The sequence below is a fragment of the Pseudorasbora parva genome, chromosome 1 (genome assembly GCF_024679245.1).
Source record: "Pseudorasbora parva isolate DD20220531a chromosome 1, ASM2467924v1, whole genome shotgun sequence".
Lineage (NCBI taxonomy): Eukaryota > Metazoa > Chordata > Actinopteri > Cypriniformes > Gobionidae > Pseudorasbora > Pseudorasbora parva.
In genome coordinates this window covers 28,327,648-28,344,347 of record NC_090172.1, presented here as the reverse complement: position 1 = coordinate 28,344,347, position 16,700 = coordinate 28,327,648, and the positions used below count along the sequence as shown (strand labels likewise).

General features: G+C 40.4%; 1 protein-coding gene across 3 annotated transcripts; it reads right to left on the bottom strand.

Moving 5' to 3' along the window:
• Positions 1 to 8,748: 8,748 nt before the first annotated feature.
• cpeb1b (cytoplasmic polyadenylation element binding protein 1b) lies at positions 8,749 to 16,639 on the bottom strand. 3 transcript variants are annotated; one of them, XM_067449827.1, is made up of 12 exons: positions 16,507 to 16,639; positions 15,588 to 15,756; positions 14,674 to 14,865; positions 13,922 to 14,130; positions 13,044 to 13,296; positions 12,785 to 12,898; positions 12,421 to 12,525; positions 11,996 to 12,132; positions 10,995 to 11,193; positions 10,817 to 10,911; positions 10,109 to 10,189; positions 8,749 to 10,027 (listed from the first exon to the last, which is right to left on the bottom strand). In XM_067449827.1, exons 1-12 carry the CDS (start codon positions 16,519 to 16,521, stop codon positions 9,917 to 9,919), a joined length of 1,680 nt encoding a protein of 559 aa, XP_067305928.1. In that variant the 5' UTR covers positions 16,522 to 16,639; the 3' UTR covers positions 8,749 to 9,916. The 3 variants fall into 3 exon arrangements, with proteins under 3 accessions (XP_067305928.1, XP_067305936.1, XP_067305943.1); XM_067449835.1 differs by having other exon boundaries at positions 12,436 to 12,525; XM_067449842.1 differs by lacking the exons at positions 15,588 to 15,756; positions 16,507 to 16,639 and adding an exon at positions 15,039 to 15,168.
• Between the last annotated feature and the right edge of the window lie 61 nt (positions 16,640 to 16,700).

Below are 16,700 nucleotides of genomic sequence, written 5' to 3'. Positions count from 1 at the left end.
TATATATATATATATATATATATATATATATATATATATATATGTCCATTCAATGTAAGCTTGGATCCTGCAGGTCTCCTGTTTCTGAAGACTCAGCAATAGTGTAAAGTTACTTACATGTCTTAACTGTTGTCACTTGGTCACTTTATGATGTTTTGGCTTTACAAAGTTGCATACATTTATCTTCCTGTTAATTTGTTTTCTGGCTTTGTCATGTAATCAGATAAGGATAGGGGATATCCACATTGGATCCAGGTCTGCTTAATTTGTGGTCAAAGTGTTTTGCTCTCTAACTTTTCTGTGAAGTCAGAAATCGTTTTGGTACTTCAGTACTGACGCACACAAAACCACACATATTTTCTCTTTTTGCTCATGAGGAACGTGACAAACCGGAGACAGACTCATATGAACGGGCGGCCATTGACACAGGAAGAAGGGTTGAGGCCAAACAGTTCTTTACTGAAGCCAGATTTCCTCTCAACTTTAACCTGTCTCCGTGGCCGTGACATGGGGCACAATGAGTTCATAGCCGGCGTTTCACCTTTGGAGGAACAGTAGCGGACGCTACGACGCTAGGGGGAAGTATGTGGTCCACACACACACACACACACACACACAAGATGGTGACTGCTACAGTGGCAGGAACTCAGGGACCAACGGACTTGGGAGTGCAATGGCCATGCTAAGTGAGTTCGAAGCAGGATGGAACTCATCCGGGAGAGATTTGGTAATATAGTCCCCCTCCCCCAAAAATATCCTCCCATGATGTGGCGTGGCTCTGATGTGGCGGCCATGATGGCTGGAGACTCTGGCGTGGCATGAACTGGATCTGTTGTGCCATGCACTGTAAGATTACAGGGCCCCTCTTCCACAATTCCAACAGTAAATGACGAACCACTAAGCGGAAGGGCATGGTCAATGTATTGGGCCAGGGTAAAATGAAAAATTTTCTACTGCACAAGAGGCGTGATCAACTAGCTTTATGTGAATGACTCTGTATGCAAATGGACAGTCCTTCAACCAATCAGACCACAAGAGGCGTGATCAAGAAGCACATGCCTACAAGAGACAAGGGGTGCTTCTCAATATCCCTCCTTGTTTCCTTGCTCCTCCGTCCTCTATCCTATGACCCAGAAACCGATGGAGCTCAGCCATCTTGTAGGAGATCTCAATTCTCAAATTCAGTGGTTTTCAAACCTGTCCTGGAGGACCCCCAGCCCTGCACATTTTATATTTCTCCCATATTTGGCACACCCACTTCAGATCTTGCAGTCTCTACTAATGAGCTCATGAGTTGAATCAGGTGTGTTAGATGAAGGAGACATACAAAGTGTGCAGGGCTGGGGGTCCTCCAGGACAGGTTTGAAAACCACTGCTCTAATTGCACCGTGAGGAGTCGAGGATGGAGGAGTGAGGAGGCTTCCTGAGGAGTCATGAGCGAGGATACACTGGAATATCCTTAGCGGAAGTGTTTTATTGACTAAACGTGACGCAAGAATTAATTCTCTTCCCCCTTCATATCGTGCCACAGTTTATTCATCATTATTATTATGTTTACATGTACAAGACACAAATGTTTGTCAAATAACAACAACTGACAGTGGCAGAATTATATCAAAGCACATGAACGAAACAAATAGAAAAGCAAATAGAAACCAATACTACACAATGAATAAAAAGTAGTTAATAACTGGAATTCGTTGTTAATAATAACTGGTAATATTAATTAAAATATGGACAAATGTGGTATTTTTATGGAGGCTGAAGCTCACAATATAAATAGTTATCTCTAATGTTCAAGAATCCCGACTAAATCCAGCGGTGTCATCATTAATTGACGCCGCTTTGAAGTGACGTTAAAGGGAGCGAGAATACATCTTTTCTCTTGATTCAATTCCTCCGTCCTCACGTCTTTTCCTCACGTCCTTCCCTCGCATCCTGAAGGGGCGGCGCTAAGGAGCGAGGAAAGGAAGCTAGGTAAGGAAACGAGGATGCACAAATAAGAATTGGGAAGCACCCAAGAAGCACAAGCCGAAACTAACGACATATTACAATTATGACAAGATTAGAGATAGCGATCAAACTGTTTTCATGAACAACTCTATAGAACACAAGCACAACAGTCCAGCTAACGTCATATTACAATTATGACTGGATAAGGGTTATATAGGGTTATATATACATGAAAAGAGTAAACAAACATATATTAGGAGTATAGTATCTTACTTGTCGGAGACATTGTGTGAGCTGATGCTTGAAGCACACGGTGAGGAGATTTAGATGCTCCATACGGTGTGGAAATGAACGGGTCTTTATCATCGCTGAAGTGAGCCACAATACGATCGCAAATGGACTAACAAGCGAACATGACACACGAGCATGGTCAAGCTAGTTCTCGGCTATTGTCCGTCATGTGTGACTCGTGTGTTTTGAATGATGACGTGCACTGAGCGAGAGCGAGCGCTCTTTTCACCATCAATGGTAGACACGCCCCTTACCTGCTGATTGGCTACAAGTTTGTTATTCCACTTGGCCCGTGTCCTTTTTCTAAAACGGTTTTAAAATAAGACTTACCCCACCTTTAAAGTCCTAAGCTAGAGAGTTAGCTTATTGCACTCACACCAACAATGGTGGGTTTTATGGCAGGGCAATCAGATGGATTACGATGTTTACATGAAGGCTTGTCAGTCTGACTGAGCCATAGGCAACACAGCCACAGATAATCATAAATAAACAGCAGTTCACAGAATATCAACTTCTACGTTGTACCAGTGATCATTTCTATCAATGCAAATTTTCAAAGTGTACTATCATGCTAACAGTATGACATTTTGATCCCAGTGTGACACAACATACACGAGCGCGCGCACACACACACACACACATACGCTGGAACACTTAGCCGTTCTCGCACAAACATCATGAAGGAGGCAGCCTGTCTCCATGACAACTGCCTAGAATGTGAGATCAGCATCAGCATGCTTGTCCACATCTCTGCTCTCTGCCTCTCTCGCTTCCTCTTGGACCATCTCTTTTCCTCGATCTGTCAATCTCTTCATCTCCCACTGGATGAAGATGTTTCTTCTGGATCACTGTGCAGCACAACAGACATCAGAGAGATGTAGTTGTGAGTATAAGAGGAGAACACTGAAGATCTGTTGAGCAGTTATGCAGTTCATGTGATAGGAAACGTTGTTCATATGGAGTAAAACTGACTTAGGTATGAACCTGAATTCACATTTTAATAAATATGAATACATGTAGATCTGAACTGTCGCAATTTTTAAACATAAATTTAAAAATATAAACATAAATGCATTATCTATAATATTAAACCAGTGTTCTGTACTCACAATCATTGAGAAGTTTGGATTTGGTTTTCTCACCAAAGCTGCATTTATTTACAATCAAAACAGAAATATTGTGAAATATTATTACCATAAAAAAATGTATGATATATAATTTATTCCTGTGATGGATAACCTGAAATTTTAGCATCATTACTCTAGTCTTCAGTATCATATAATCCTTCAGAAATCATTCAGATTTGCTGATTTGGAGCTTATTATTATATGTTGAAAACAGCGGGTGCTTAATATCCTTGTGAAAATCGTGATACATTTTCTTTCATGATTCTTTGATGGAGAAAGTTCAAAAGAACCACATTTATTTACAATACAAAGCTTTTTCTCAGTAAAGGGAAAGAACCAAAAAAATTACATATCTGGCCCACCCCAAGCAACTCTATTACTGTAATCAGATTTTCTCTGATATTTTTTTTCATTCATCTGCACCTGTGTCTTTTTTAAAACTGCTTGCACTTGTGCCTTTAGACATCTCAATCGCCAACTGGTCAATGTGACCCTGGAGGGCAAAGAGGTAAGGGTCAAGTCTTCTGGGGTATGAGTTGTAGATCATACGGATGGATGGATGGATGAACGGATGGGTGGTAGTAGAATAGAATTGGATGGATGGATGGATGGTTGGATGGATGGATGGATGGATGGATGGATGGATGGATGGATGGATGGATGGATGGATGGATGGATGGATGGATGGATGGATGGATGGATGGATGGATGGATGGATGGATGGATGGATGGATGGATTTTAAGTCATGTTCTGAGCACAGGACTTTGGATCACCTTAATGGATACTATTCAACACTAAATGGGGTGCAGCATTATATTCTCATGGTTGTTTAGACTGATATTTTTTAATTCCAAAAGGAATCCTCTAATGTCTGCTTTATATATATATATATATATATATATATATATATATATATATATATATATATATATATATATATATATATATATATATATATATATATATTTATATTTGTTAACTACCCATTTAAAGGTTGAACAGCTCATTTTGTTTTCCAGAGCTGCAGGGTTTTTCTCCCTCAGGTCTAGTAAGTTTGTGGGATGGAGTGAAGTGGTGGCAGATTTAGCTGAAGCCCCTCCCCCTTTCCCACGATCGTTTAGCAGCCCTCTGTCCTGAGGAGAGGATCCCTTAAAGAGGCACAGCTGAACTCTAACCCTATTACCCTCTGTTTCCTGCAAGGGCTTTAGTTTACAAACACAGGGGGATGGAGAGGGTGTAGAAGACACTTCCACAATTCATACATGTTTCCGTTTCTCACTTAGTCTTTCTTACACATTACACAAGACAGCCTTAAAAGTAATAAAGAGGATGCTAAACAAGTAGCCTAGTACCGTTGGCTACTTCATTATCAGATACAAAATATGACACCATGCAACATATGCAACTTTGTATATATGTACAGCAAGGCATAGCACTTCTGCATGAAGGTTACATTACAAACTAATACTTCAAAAATGGATGAGAGGGTAAATGCTTGAAACTCTTGTCTAATTTGAGCCATTTTTAACTGGAAATATGCCTATGTGATTCATGTAGGCCTTAACGAACAAGAAATATTAACAAAGCCATTTTCATCAACTTAAAACTTTAATAAACAGTAAATTAACGTGTCTAAGAAAATTATTCATGAAACATATAAATATCAGTATGTTAATATGTAAACCATATGTTTACTTTATTTACTGACAAACACGGAACAAAATATCAGTCAAAGCTCAGCGTTATGAGGGGAAGAGACAGGGCAAGATAAAAACAGAAAAAGAGAGATGTGGAAATAAGACAAATAATCTACTTCCCAGTGACATGGTTTTCAAGCTATTGTTATCTAATTTTTTGGCCTTCAGAACATCTTAAAATGCACATATGTAGATCATAGAAATCAAAATGTTCTCAGGGGAGCATGCCCCCAAACCACCCTAACATTTGGGACCTATAAACCTGCCTACATTATTGGGTATGATTAATGCATGTACAGTATGGCCATGCATAAGGTATTAATATTTGCTTCATAAGTAATGATACAACACCCCAAAAAATTAGGCGCTTTTTGATCTTTTATATAAATTCATTTTTGAAAGTGTGTATCTCAGGCCCTGTGTGCTCCAGGTTCCTGCAGACAGTTTGGGCTGTTTCCACTAGATTCTAGAAAATAGTGGAAAAAAGAAGTTTGTCTGTGTCATGTTGTATACAAGATTTATTCAAATGGATCAGAAGGGATGATGCCCCTTTTTACCCCCTCCCCTTACCCTGCTACCCCCTCCACCACCCCTTCCCCTCACCATATACAGTAATATAAATGCAATATCCCAGTGTCATTAAATTAATTATATATTCTGGAAACAGCCCAAACTGTCTGCATGGCCTGAGTTACACACTTTCAAAAATGAATTTATATAAAAGATCAAAAAGCGCCTAATTTTTTGGGGTGTTGTAACAGCTTAGACAACATATACTTACATGTTTATCACTTTTAGCATTGTTTTATGTAACTTTAAAGGGTTTCCTGTAAAATGACACCAACATTTTGAACCTAGACCACTGTATGTGTGTATGGAGGCTTTTCAATTTGGGTAGGCCAAATCCAGACGGAAATGACAACAGAGTAATTTAGTGTAAATACATTACTTTGTGTAAAACAAATGCCAAAGTGATGCATATCTCCAGAAAGTAGAGACTCTAAGCTTTCAAATTTTACCAAATATGACATAGCTCCTCCACAGACATTTAAAATGGAAAGTATATACATGACAATGCCATTCCCAAAAATACTTTCACGGCCGTTTCGAAGTGAAATGTCCAGCAAAATTAAAATGCAAAAACCAATGAAAGCAAATCTGGCAACGTTTCATTGGTTAAGTAAATTGCACTAAAAGGTTTTTCTCAGTTGCTTACACACAAATACTGGTAGACACGATGACCACAACATGCAACTAATGCACCAACCCCCTGAACCAATTCTGCTAAACCAAGCACAATTCCTGCTTTACACTCAAATGCAGTTCTAAAACATTCCTTATTCAAAACTATACACAATTCTCTGCATTTGGCACAATTTCCATGCAGAAAAGCTAATTTTCACAAGAAACACACTGTTTCATTGAAATATGCACACTGACTCATCACGTCATACAGTTTTACAGTTAGCAAACAGAGCTTTAGCATTAAAGGGCAACAGGTGAGCTCTTTGGAGCAATGGATGCCAACATTGGAACCTTGTTTTTACTGTAACTGTATACAGTAAATTCTCCTTTTGTTTATATGTAGACCACTGTATGTGCAACTTTGTGTTGGTTGGGATGTACTGTGCACATTGGTTTTGTGTGGAAAATAAAAAGATGTTTTACCTAGTATTTGTGTGTTCTGAGTATAAAATCAATATTCTATATTTACAATATACTATATATACAAATATTTTACAACACACTTATGTATCAACTGTCTGTAGTAAGTGTAACACTGAACCAAAAAAAAAAAAAACTCCTACATCATTATGATGAATGGAGAATAAGAGTTTTCCATTCATCAATGTTCAACTGGTTCTTATGAATGTCTATTCATATGATGTATGTGTGTGTCATTTGAAAACAAAATACCATTTTGAGAAGAATGTGAAGAAATAACATTGTTATGAATGTAAAGTTTCATTTTGCAGGGGAATTGAGGGGTTTTGCCCATTGCGCGTGTGTTTTTTGATGTGTGTGTAGAGTTCTGAGAGTACGAGGCATGCTTTCAGAAAAATCTGTAAACAATCGAGAAAAACTGTACCAGAACTGAATTGCTTTAATGCTGCTGGATTCCAGCATTAATGGGAATAATCATAAACACATACTATGGATTTAGTTGTCTTAATTTTATGTTGACTTTACTGTAAAGCCAAAAATCTCAGCAAAAAATAACACTTTCAAATCTTGATCAATCACTACATACAAACCCTGAGTATAAAAGGCCAGTTATGCAAAATAAATGGACTGTATGGTACAGTAAATCTTCTATAACATCCTTACACCAACAACACTCTTTAAAAGACAACTTTCAGGGGTAGTATTTATCCATTTAGTCCAGCTCTGTGTTACTGGATGGATAGCACATTAAGCCCTCATTTCTCAGCATGACTCATTCAGAAAATGTTCATGCTATGTGTAACATGCCAATCTTCTTTCCAACATGTTCACATTACCTCCTGTTGAAGCGGTGAGGTTTTGATGGTGTTAGAGTTATTTTTGAAGTGTCAGTGGGCTGTGTGCTTAGGGGGAGAAAACCGAGGTTACATAAACGCAGACGCTCGTCATCCTGCACACACACCTGTGATTATGGGGTGATTCAGTCAGCTGGCAGGTCTTTTCCAAGCTCACACACTTTCCACCCTCACACAGAACTCCAGCCCCTAGTTGGTTGAGCAATTTAGCTGTTAAAAAAAAGTTTGGATGGCATAAACCCTGCTGGCAGATGGAGCAACATTATAAAATGTTTTCCATTTATGGCCATTGAAAATCTCAGCAGCATCAATATTGCTTACAAGTTAGAGACTTTTATGCATACTTCGTCACTCAATACACCACATTTGGAAGCCTGTAAATGGAGTAACATGCTGCCAGATGTAATTATGGCATCTATCAACAGGGGTTAAGGTGGTCTTAAATCATGACACTTTGATTCTGGCAGTCACATTCATATGCCGTGTTTTCCAATGTAAATGGTAAATAAATGGACTGCATTTATATAGCGCTTTCAACAGACCCTATGGCCATCCAAAGTGCTTTAGATTTTTTGCCTCACATTCACCCATTCATACACCGAAGGCGATGTCAGCCATGTAAGGCGCCATCCAGCTCATCAGGAGCAGCTGGGGTTAGGTGTCTTGCTCATGGACACCTTGACACTTGGTGAGGTGGAAGCGGGGATTGAATCACCAACCTTCTGGTTTGTAGACAACCTACATGAACCACTGCCACCCACATGTAGTGAGGGTCAACCTTAGGTTCCTTTCAGACAATAGATTTCAGTTTCAGACATCCCTCCTTCCCCATACCATCTGGAACTGAAAAGCTGTTCCTAGCTGTAACCAGCAGGGCTGACATTCTCTAACAGCAGTGCCCATTTATTTAAAAAAAATAAAAATAATTCCTTTAATCCATAGCTCTCAATTCCAAAGGTCAGCCATAATGTAACCGCAAGTGCAAGGGAAAGCGAAACATGTACAAGTAACAGCCAAGCAAGTCACATTTAAGTGTGGCAGGAGTTCCTTGAGTGGCAAATGCAGCACTTCCACCTAGTGGACAATACTTGTGACAACCTCTGCTTTTGCAACATTCAAATATATATATTCAGGCCCCCCCAAAAAAGATACAACAGGAGTAATGCTTAAACACCTTTATTGTGCCCAGTCAAAAATTTAAACTTCACCTTAAGCAAACTTGGCAGACGAGGTAGAATGACAGGAGCTTGGGAAATTGCTCTGCATGGAATGCATATGTGAGAAAAAAAAGGACAGTCTTAGTTCTGAATAATGTTATCCATTCAGACTTTCAGCAGATGATTAAAGTGACATTTGCATTTAGTCTGCTAAGGCTCTTGGTACATTCAAGGGAAGTCTAGTTTTAAATACAACAAGCAGCCAGATGGGCTCACCCACAACACCTGCTGAAGTACAATACAAGTGATTAAAAACCTACCCCTTTACAAAGTGCAAATTAAAAAGTGCAATAAAACTACGTGCAGTCAATGGCCAGTCTCATTTCTGGATTAATATATTAAGGTGGTTTGAAATTTGATTGAGAGCAGTAAAAAGCTATGCCTAGTGGAGGCACGCACTGAAATTGATCTGGATTGGCAATTAGATCTGCAGGGTTAGGCGCAAACCTCTGGTTCTACCAAACAGAACACTGATAAGGCAAAAACACTCCAAAAACCATGGAGGAGGAAAAAAAAAAAAAAAAAGGAAAAAAAAAAGCGCAAAATTAAAAAGCCGCCAGTTAGATTGCTATACAACCTTTTCCATGCCATACCTTAAAACTGTTTCATGTAAAAATTTATGAAAACTAAAACTGTGAAAATGTCATGATGGAAACCTGGCTTTTGTAGTTGCATCTCAAAAACGTAAAAAAATGGCAAAAAAAGTGCCAGAAAAAAGCAGCTAGTGTGGAAAGGGGAAAACCAATTAAAGGCACTGAATGGCTTCCATCTGTTAAACCATGAGACTTTAGAATGATCAAAACAAAATAGCAACCTATATAAAAAGAAGAAAAAAAAAGGAAATTCAACCATGGCCTGAATCTCAACTTGGTCAAAAACTCTGGGTCTTCCCATCCACGGGCCCCAGCTAACCCATCTCACTGTGTACAGTGCCAAAGTGAACAAGCCAAACTAAAAAAAAGAAAGTGCAACAGTGAACTTTCTACAGTGTTTCCCCATGCCCCAACTCCTTGGAGGGCCTTTTGAATGGGGGCCGACTCTGGAGCAGTGCCCCAATGGGAGCAGGCGCAAATGGACATCCAGGCTGAGGCATCGTGCTGCCATGCGCGTTTCAGTTGGTGTCCCGTTTCTTCTGATTTCGCATAAGAGGGCGGTGGTTACTGAGGATGTCCATGGAGTGCTGCCTATGCCAGCAGGAGCGACAATAGTATTTAAAGCAGGTCTAGAGGGATGGGGAAAATGAACGGCATTATACAGAGTCAAGAAATTTAAGCTGATAAAAAGGAGCGGGACAATTATTCACCTTGTCCCTGCAAAAGAACGGCCCAGGCTCACGACTGCATGATTGACAGATGGCATCTTCCAGGTATGGGTCAATCTGAACCTATAAAAGCAAAACCATACCCATAAAATAAAAAATAGAGTGGCATACTAAAGACACAGCTAGCTGTCAGTTTGTTATTTTTGGACCAAAACATATTTGATGCTTCAAGAGATTCTAATGAACTAACTGATGTCTCGTATGGACTACTTTGATGATGTTTTTATTTTCTTTCTGAACATGGACAGTATAGGGTGCATACACTCTCGGACTAAATATATCTTAAACTGTGTTCCGGATGTGGAACGACATTAGGGCGAGTAATTAATGACATCAATTTAATTTGGGTGAACTAACCCTTTAATATTACAATTCTAAAACAAGTGCAGTTATTGCCTACAAGCTACCACATTCTGTTCAACTTTTATTAGACTCCAGGTATGTTTTTACACAGAGCAAAAATCTCTGCAGTCCGAGCGTGATGCCCCAATACACTGGAAGATCAATCTTAATACAAGTTTAATCTTAATTAAACATCAGTTTACAAATGATAAAAGGCGCAATTAAATTGACATCCCTAGTTTAAAACAATGAGACTTACCCAGCACAAGTATATTCAGTGCAGGCAAAAGCAAGCAAAGTTTGTACTCAGATACCAACACTTAAAATAAGGCTATAACGTTTCTCTACCTTCTTTGTAAATTTGGGCGTCTTGATCTCGACAAATGCAGCACTCACAGCTTTTAGATAACTGCGCTGGTTGTTAAAGGTTACACGTCCAGATCCTTTAAAAACAAAAGAGGGGGACTGTGTCAAACCACAGTACAACACTTATGATTTAAAAAAAAAAAAAAAAAAAAATACTCACCAATGGGGTACTTGTGCTTGTCTGTGTCAATGCCTGCATACACAACTCCTCCAAACAGATCATTCATGATGCTGGCCAGGGCCTCGGCATTGAGCATACCATGCAGAGCTCCTACAAACACAGTATTCCTAGGGTCCAGCCTCTGAGAGGGGCAGCTCACATAGTTACTGTCCGAAATCACCCACGGGATCACCTGTGCCTGAAAAGGCCAAGAAATGACAGGTCAGCATTTCTCAAACAAAGAAATGGCCCATTTTAAAAGTAAAACAATTCAGAAAGTAAGTCAAAAACATTCACTCACAAACTTTTTGTATAACAGTCAATTATAAATCCCCACTGTGAAGGAGGCATTTATTTAATGCTTTCATATGTAACTACACTCAATAATAAATTAAAAAAAGCTTGACAACCATGTCAGCGGATCTCTCCTCATCCACCACAAGTGCAGCATCCACTTGGATGCTATGGCAGCCACAGTACAACCGCACCATTGTGCTCACCACACACCAGCTTTAGGTGAAGAGGAGAGCATGTCATTAAGCCAATTCAATGGATGGGGATTTGGAGGCCATGATTGGCAAGGGCCAACAGCAGGAAATTGGCCAAGACACCAGGGTTATACCACACTTTTACAAGTGCCATGGGATTTAATGACTTCAGAGGGTCAGGACCTTAACTTCAACAAGCACAGTCCTCTGAATATAGTGTTAAACCGTTAACATTACATTAAAAGCATGGTGCTTGTCAAAGTATTGTCCCCAGTCCCACTGTAATGGGGCATTTAAAATAAAAATAAATAAATAACAACAACAAAGAGCACCCCCTGCTGGCCTCACTAACAGTACCTGGATGGGAAACCTCCTGGGAAAACTAGGTAGCTGTTGAAAAAGTGCAGCCCGTCTTGGCTTCACTGGGCAACAGGGTGATATAGCTGCTGGCTCTTCAAAAAGGTATTATACTACCAAGGCCCATCTGCACATTAGAATGATATACAAGCTTACATCTTTGCAGCGCATCCTTCTGCTGGACATTTTGAAGTAATACTCGCTGTAGCCCTCAGGATGGAGCAAGTCCTCAGTACAGTCCTGAAGAAGGGCACGCACAGACTTGTCTGATTCAAACACCAAGTACACATAACCTGGAACAAGAGTAAAGGGTATCATGCAAGTCTCACTCGGTCAAAATGTTTCTCATTTCAATTTCCTTACTGCCACCTCCCAAATTGCAGATTGTACATAACTACAACAAACTTGGGTATGAATATTACGACATTACGTAAAAACAACCTTAATTCCCAGAACAATTACCACCATGTGTATGAGGTTTTATGAAGGTTGTTATAGCCACCAAGAAGTTGAGTGCCATAAACCACACCATCCTGCCACAGTGCTGTAATAAAATAAGTTTCCTACCCTTTTAGCATTACCTTTGGGCATATTACCTTTCGGAGGACAGCGAGGGTGCTTGCCATCCTTACCTGGCCACTCAACACTTAGAGGGCCATAGCATTTAAAAGTGTTTATCAGACCAGCTGGGGACATTGAGAAAAGTCATTAGTGTGGAGAAGGAAAAAAAAGCCACATCTACTGTACCACTAAGTTTAGGCTCAGAATCAGTCTGAATTTTTACAACATGCTTTTCCATTTAAAAGTTTCTTTAATAAATTCAGCAGTCATTAATCCAGTCAGTCACATGATCCTTTAGAAATCATTCTAATATGCTGATTTGTTGCTCAAGCAGCATGTTAAACAGTTTGTGCTTAGTATTTGTGGAAAGGCTAATCCTCCTACCTTCAGTGATGTCCCATGGAACACCTCCTAAAAAGACCTTGCAGGAATAAATGGGATTTTGGTAGTGTCTGGGGGGCAGCTGTCCACTCCATGTGAAGGTAGCTTCATTGATTGCTGTGAAGCACAATTACACAAGTTAAGCACAGTACACCAGGTTAGAACAAATGTTCAAGGTGAGTGTTGTTCAGAGTTTTTCAGTGAGAGGGAGAAGGGGTAGCCTTTGAGATCATGCACAACAGTAGAATGCAACAGGCCATACAAGCAGCCTGTCGGTGAAGCCAGGCCTCTCTTTCAATGCTGAAAGGGCTCTCAGGGGTCTTCATCAGGTCCCAGTTGGGCCAGATGGAGGCACCAGGCCAGCGGTGGGACAGACCACCGCTTGGGGTGGCACTAGGTGGGGGTGTGAGAGGAGAGCTGCTGTGGTCCAGACGAGAGCCGAAAGCTAGCTTGAGGGGATCCCTCTGCATACTGGACATAAGGAAGGGCACAGATGGAGAGATCCTCAAGGAAGACTGAAAAAGGCAGGAGAGAAGTTAGGTGTGCCAAAGTGATAGCACAAGGACCACAAACTCCTAGTCATTTCACCCTACAGAGTTTATCAAGTTTAATGCCATGTTAATATCAGGGCTATTTACATACCAAACAATCAAATCAATACATTTTAATCTTATTTATAAATAAATAACTTCAATTTAAGAGAAATCTAAAAATCAACAACAATTTAAGAATTTTTATCAGGAAATTAGATTAATAGTTAAACACTTTGTATTCCCTAACTATTTATAACTACTTTTCTAACTTAAGATTTGTCTTTATAACAAGACTAAAGGAATCCAAGAACAAGACTAATATTTTGCAAATCCAGCCCCAGATAATTAATACATTTTAAACTTTTATTTAGCAGCCAACAATGCTGAGAAATAGCATAACATTTTTGTAACATCTTAGTATAGCTACAAGAGTACATTTTATACAATTTTGTGAGGCCTATTCTAACAGGGTTTGACAAATTACACAAGACATTGTTAATATCATAAAGCTGCAAGAAAAGTCACTTCATAAATGTATAAACCCCCAGTGAGCAAGCCAGATGCTAATGCTACTGTCGAGAGGAACAAAACTCTGGTGGGCACTTACCAGCAGGTCCGAGAGGTGATCAGAACCAGAGCTGAAGCCACTGGTCTCAGAGTCCACAGGGCTAATGGAGTGAGAGTCCAGGAAAGATTGGGAGTTTAAGCGTGCCATGCCGGGAAATTTTTCTAGGAAGTCTGTGGCACCAATGGAAGACTCAGAGTAGCGTGGAAGCTTGTTTGAGAGCTGGCTGGGAGTACCTAAAATACCTTGCACTGAAAATCAGAATTGGGTGACAAGAGGTTATTTAAAAAAAAAATCATCATCCCCAAAGAAATAATGAAAGCAAAAGAGATGACTTTGCATGCACAATACGACATCAAAACAACTGAAAAAAGACAGCTCTCATCTCAGCAAACTATAGAGAATTACCAACAAAATGAGGCAGGCAGAGAATCTGTGGCAACAGTCAACAAGAGACTGACTCGAGGCTCAAGAAAGGTTTAAACCTGCTCTAGGTCAGGACACGGATACCAATAAAGACTAATAAAGTGTCACTTCAAATGCACATGTAGTTCTGTTTAACATATGACACTGAGCTGGTTCATCTCCAACCAAAGTCAATGCGGCTTGAGTCAGAGTTGTAAACAATGTGAGACAAGTACAGCAGAAAGAAAACAATTTAAACTATTATGGTGTATGGAAAAAGCGATCAAGAATCACTTTAAATGAATATTGCATTAATGATGAAATGGGGTTACTTCAGTGTTTACAAAATGTTATAATTAGGCTGCTTTAAAGTTATTCATGTCACTCACGTGAGGCCGTGTTGGTCTGTGTGGAAGGATCAGTGTCATGGCTGCTCCATGGTCTCTCCCAGTCAGACAGGCTGAGAGACTGTAGGCCCAGACCCCAGTTATTGACATCAGGCAGACCCCTGGATGAGTCCTGGCCACCGCTAGGAAAAAGCATCCTGCTCCGGACCGCAGACAGGTCAGAGTCGGGACGATCTGTTAACAGAGTCGAGAAATAAAACAGTTGGGTGACTCTGCATCAGCAGTGGGAATAAAAGGCATGCACATTCAAGAAAGCATTGGCGCCCCAGACTCTAGTAAATCACAGATAGTCTCCCTCCGCCTGGCTAAACTGCACAGGAGCAGCTGTCTCTGCAGAGACGACCCACCCTGCATGTGACCCAGGCGCTGCTGCCCTCACAGCCCCTTGCTAATGACATCAGTCCCTGGCCTCCTCTGATGCCACACCAACGTGCATTCCTGACAAATTCTCCTGCAAAGAGGCAGCACCCCCCTCCCACCTCTGGCTCAAGCTCCTGTTCGAGGTGGCAGGGAGAGAGAGCTCGCCGCTAGCTGCAGGCTAAGAGATAAACTCCAGTGAATCGCAGGACTGTTGCTATTGGCTAAGTAGCTGAAGAATGAGCAATCTGGGCTGCTCGTGCAGAACTGGACAGAGTCCAACTGCTTGCTCCAGCCCTGATTCAGCATCCTCCGTCTCGCCTGCATGACATTACATGACCGTTGCTGTAATGATTCCCTGAGCACATGAAGCTCGAATGCAGGGCCAAAGCCGAAAGTGCAGACAGCACTGCAGCAGATGCTTGTGAACGTGGGGAGCAAACAAAGAGGACTGAAATATGTATCGTTATTGTGCCTGTACATATATTAAGGAACGATGTACATACTGCTCTACTTAATCAAAAATATATATAATTTACCATTAAAAGGGTCTCGCTTGCACTTGGCAGTAGGAGTCGTGCACACCCCGCTCAGATCCAGAGAGTTGCCTAGCATGGTGTTCATTCTGCAGAACGTGTCTGCATTGCTGCATGTGGACAGGGCTGGAATGTCAGAATCCAGGCAGTTAAGAAGTCTGGGATTTTCTCTCTGTCAGAACAAAACAGATACAAGTATCACTCAGGGCAAGACATATAGGCGTGTCCCAATTTGCTAAACCATTTTGTAGTACAATTCTGAGAGTAGTACGTTTCCCAGATGGATGATGCACCTAACAGAACAAAAATGGTGTGGAATGTTGGACACTTCATAGACTTAAATGTTGGCGCTTTACTTGCCTAGCCAAAAAGGAAGGGCTATCAGAATCTAAACCTTACACACCAAGCAGTTGAGTAGCCTACATAGTTTAAGTACATCGCAAGTAGCACATCATTTGGGACACAACTATAGGCCTGATTCCTACCCTGCCCCCTTTTCATTTCAGTTAGGAAGACATTAAAACATCATAGGCCATGGCATTTCTTGCCATTTTTACCAGTGTGATGGAGCATAATATGCCTGTAAATTAATATGTAGTGCAATTTGTTCAGGGTCCAGTTAAGCTGTGAAACTGAACAAAGCACCCAATGATTGATTAGACTGGACAACCCTCAATGGCAACTATATTAATTGACCTCTATCTAGCTGTAAACAACAGTTTCTGATAATACTGGCTATCGTAACAGCTAGCATTTCTGCATGCTCAACAAAACGTAATGGAGTACTAATTGTTTTTACAAAACCTAAACTTTATAAAAGTAATAAACGAGGGCCAAAAAAACAAACAAAAAAACATTTATCACACACCTCATGGATTTACTAAAAACGTAATGCAAGACGTTCTCTTTCTGAACTACTCACCAAAGAAAACGCCATGGTAGAACAAAATTATCGAAAACAACACCCAGTTTAATGCTCCTAAAGTCTACTTAAACCTTTCGAATGAAAATTTGGCCTAATTTACAACACCTGTGTTCAAGTCACACACTCTGGGATCCAGTTGTCCTCTGTCCTCTTAACCAATCACAGAATGCAGGTTGATGTTTATTCATGAG